This window comes from Chelonoidis abingdonii, chromosome 11 (assembly GCF_003597395.2).
Source record: "Chelonoidis abingdonii isolate Lonesome George chromosome 11, CheloAbing_2.0, whole genome shotgun sequence".
In the NCBI taxonomy this organism is placed as follows: Eukaryota; Metazoa; Chordata; order Testudines; family Testudinidae; genus Chelonoidis; species Chelonoidis abingdonii.
The window spans coordinates 52,266,733-52,269,768 of NC_133779.1; the positions used below are offsets into that span (position 1 = coordinate 52,266,733).

Here is a 3,036-nt window from a genome sequence, read left to right on the forward strand (position 1 = left end):
GTGCCAAACATCAGACTCAAATCAGCTTCCTTGAAAGTTTCCCACAACTTTTTATCAAGACTGAACTCAGATTAAAACAGCAACAACAAAAACAGAAGCTGATCCATGGTCCTGCATCCAAACTCAGTGGTTTGGGCTGAGGTTTGTTTTATTGGTTGGGTCCCCACAGCTGAGTTACCTCCTGGGAGTGGGGGGCTGAGATAATGAATTAATGTTTGTAGCGTTTTGAGATTTTTAGATGGAAGGCACCATGGCAGGGCAAAGAATTCTCGTGAATGATCCTGTTTCAATGCAAACAGCTTTAGCAATAGTAAAACAAGGAAAAGAGAAAACGGGAAATATCAGTCAGTGGAGCTGGTTCTAAACAGCTACTGTTTTGATTTCAGTCTTTATCCCCAAGATACAGTTTCAAAGCAAAAACCACGAGCACATCAGGGAAATCTAGTGAGGCAGGTCTAAACAATCAGTAACACTAACTGGTATCAGGTCACAATTGCTCTCAGCATAATTAGGCAACTTGCCAGATTGCTTCAACAGACCCTCTGAGGTGATCTCTGTGTCCTCTTGGTCCAGGTCTGAAGCAGAAGGCCAGGTTTGGTCAGTGGAGTTACACCTGCTCATTCCAGCTATCTGATTCTCTCAAGCTTTGCACCACATGTCACCATTGACATCTGTGCCAAGTGAGTGTGAAGTGCAATCAGATTGGGACAGCAGTGTTTTATGCTTACTTTGTACAGGTGTAACAGATGAGGCACAGGCCTGGTCTACACTACGCGTTTAAATCGATTTAAACAGCGTTAAATCGATTTAACGCTGCACCCGTCCACACTACACTACTCTTTATATCGATTTAAAGGGCTCTTTAAATCGATTTCTGTACTCCTACAAAACGAGAGGAGTAATGCTAAAATCGATATTACTATATCGGATTAGGGTTAGTGTGGACGCAAATTGACATTATTGGCCTCATTATTTTACAGTAGCTACCCACAGTGCACCGCTCCAGAAATCGATACTAGCATTGAACCATGGACGCACACCACCGAATTAATGTGCCTAATGTGGATGCGCACAATCGACTTTATAATATCTGTTTTATAAAATCGGTTTAAGCTAATTCGAATTTATCCTGTAGTGTAGACGTGGCCACAGTCTGAGACAGGGAGTTTTTGCTGTGTCTCTTTGTGCTCTGTTAATGATTGGTTGGATCATGAGAGGCCCCCATTTTGTATCATCCCACCAGCAGTGTTTCTAAATCTTGCCTTTATCTTTCTTGCTGCTGCACTGAACTCAGTGGTATTTTATGTCAAGCCTTGCAGCATCTGGTGTTTTTCTGAAAGCCCCACTGGCTGGAGTTTTGTGATTACATAACAGAGAATCTCAGCTTTCATTTTTTTTTTTTTTTTTTGAAAAAAAGGCCAGGGTTGCTCCTTTTGACCAAACTTGCTAGTCACCGCTTGGGGCCCTATGAGTGTTCCGGTAGGGAGCAGAAATTGGAGCTAGGTATTTCTGTGATGTTTATTTACAAGGAATGTACCAAGTCCTGTGCCTCTGAATGCAGAGCGAATCAAACAGCAAGAAACAACTTCTGTTGCTCACAGCACCAAGCACATGCTTTTCAGCCTGCACACGTGACCCAAAAAACCTCTCCCCAGGTTTCTTTTGGGGTCAGCCACATGCTTTCAGCTGCTAGGGTGACCACATGTCCCAATTTTAGAGGGACAGTCCCAATTTTTTGGTCCTTTTCTTATATAGGTTTCTATTACCCCCCACCCCCGTTATGATTTTTCATACTTGCTGTCTGGTCACTCTATCAGCTGCTCATTCCTTCAGGTTAGCTTCTAGTTCTCTCCTCTGTTTGGTCTGTTTGTGTGTGTTCTCTTCCCCCCAATACCCAGTTGAATTCAATAGTGGCTGCTAGTCACTAGGCAGACTTTATTAGGCTTTGTTTTAAGCATGTCACCTTAACTATCTCTTACAACTGTCTTAAATGGGCAACTTCTTCACACTTTTGACTCATCCCATAACAAAGTTTCACCTGCCCCGTAGCTCATTGCAGTAGGTTTCTAGCCCTCACGACTGCAGAGAAAAGCTGGAAATCACAATGTCTTAAGTCTCAAAAACCAGACAGCCAATAATTGATCATTTTTATATTATCGGGATTTTTAAGCTAGTCTTATGATGTATTTTTGGGGTGGAGCTGACCATGACTGTTGAGCGCTGGGGGCTGGCAATAGTGTCCCAGGTCTCCAGTCATTGTGGTCCTATTGGCATCCAGCGGGGGTGGGCGGGCGAAGCCAGCCCACTTCTAAAGGACCTCCCCCCAGCCTAAGGGGAGGACCCACAGGTCTGGGACACCAAGTAAGTACGTGGGACAACTAATGAAAAAACAGGATCAGGAGTGAGGACATAGGGCTAAACTAAGGGAACCTGATGGGGACACCGAGCAGAGAACCCCGGACAACGCCCACTGCTCCTCAAAGGCGTCAAGGGAGCCAGTGGACACCGCCCAGAGGAACTCTGCTCGGATGCGTGAATGGACAGAGGAGCGGAAATAGGCCCCACAGTCGCAAGAAATCCCATCAGCCAACCTCCTCTCCCTGGTGTTGTAGATGGCTAGTTTGGCCAGGGCTAAGAGGAGGTTGAGAAGGAGATCCCGCGACTTTGTGGGGCCACGGATGGGGAGTGCGTAGACAAAAACGTGAGGGGAAAAGTGCAACCAGAAACACAAGGAGACATTCAGGAGGAGTCGGAACAGGGGCTGCAACCTGGCGCACTCCAAGTAAACGTGCGCCAAGGTCTCCTTCTCGCCACAGAAAGGGCAGGTGTTGGGGACAGGGGTGAACCGCGCCAAATACACGCCCGTGCTCACGGCCCTATGAAGGAGCCGCCAACTGACATCCCCAGCGGGCCGCGGGACCAGGGCAGAGTACAAGCTGGCCCACCGGGGCTTCTCACCCTCGAGAGGTGGCAGGAGGTCCCGCCATTTGGTATCGGGGCGGGACGCGAGGGTGAGGTAGTGAAGGGTGTGGAGCA

The 3,036-nt window shown here is 47.3% G+C and overlaps 1 protein-coding gene across 1 annotated transcript in view; it reads left to right on the forward strand.

Annotated features, from left to right (window-relative positions):
• Positions 1–1,467: 1,467 nt before the first annotated feature.
• The window catches only part of VPS72 (vacuolar protein sorting 72 homolog), a 7,956-nt gene continuing 6,387 nt past the window's right edge, over positions 1,468–3,036 (forward strand). Inside the window, exon 1 of the mRNA XM_032781229.1 lies at positions 1,468–1,479. Coding sequence (XP_032637120.1) covers positions 1,468–1,479 — 12 coding nt within the window. The remainder of the gene's footprint in view (positions 1,480–3,036) is intronic.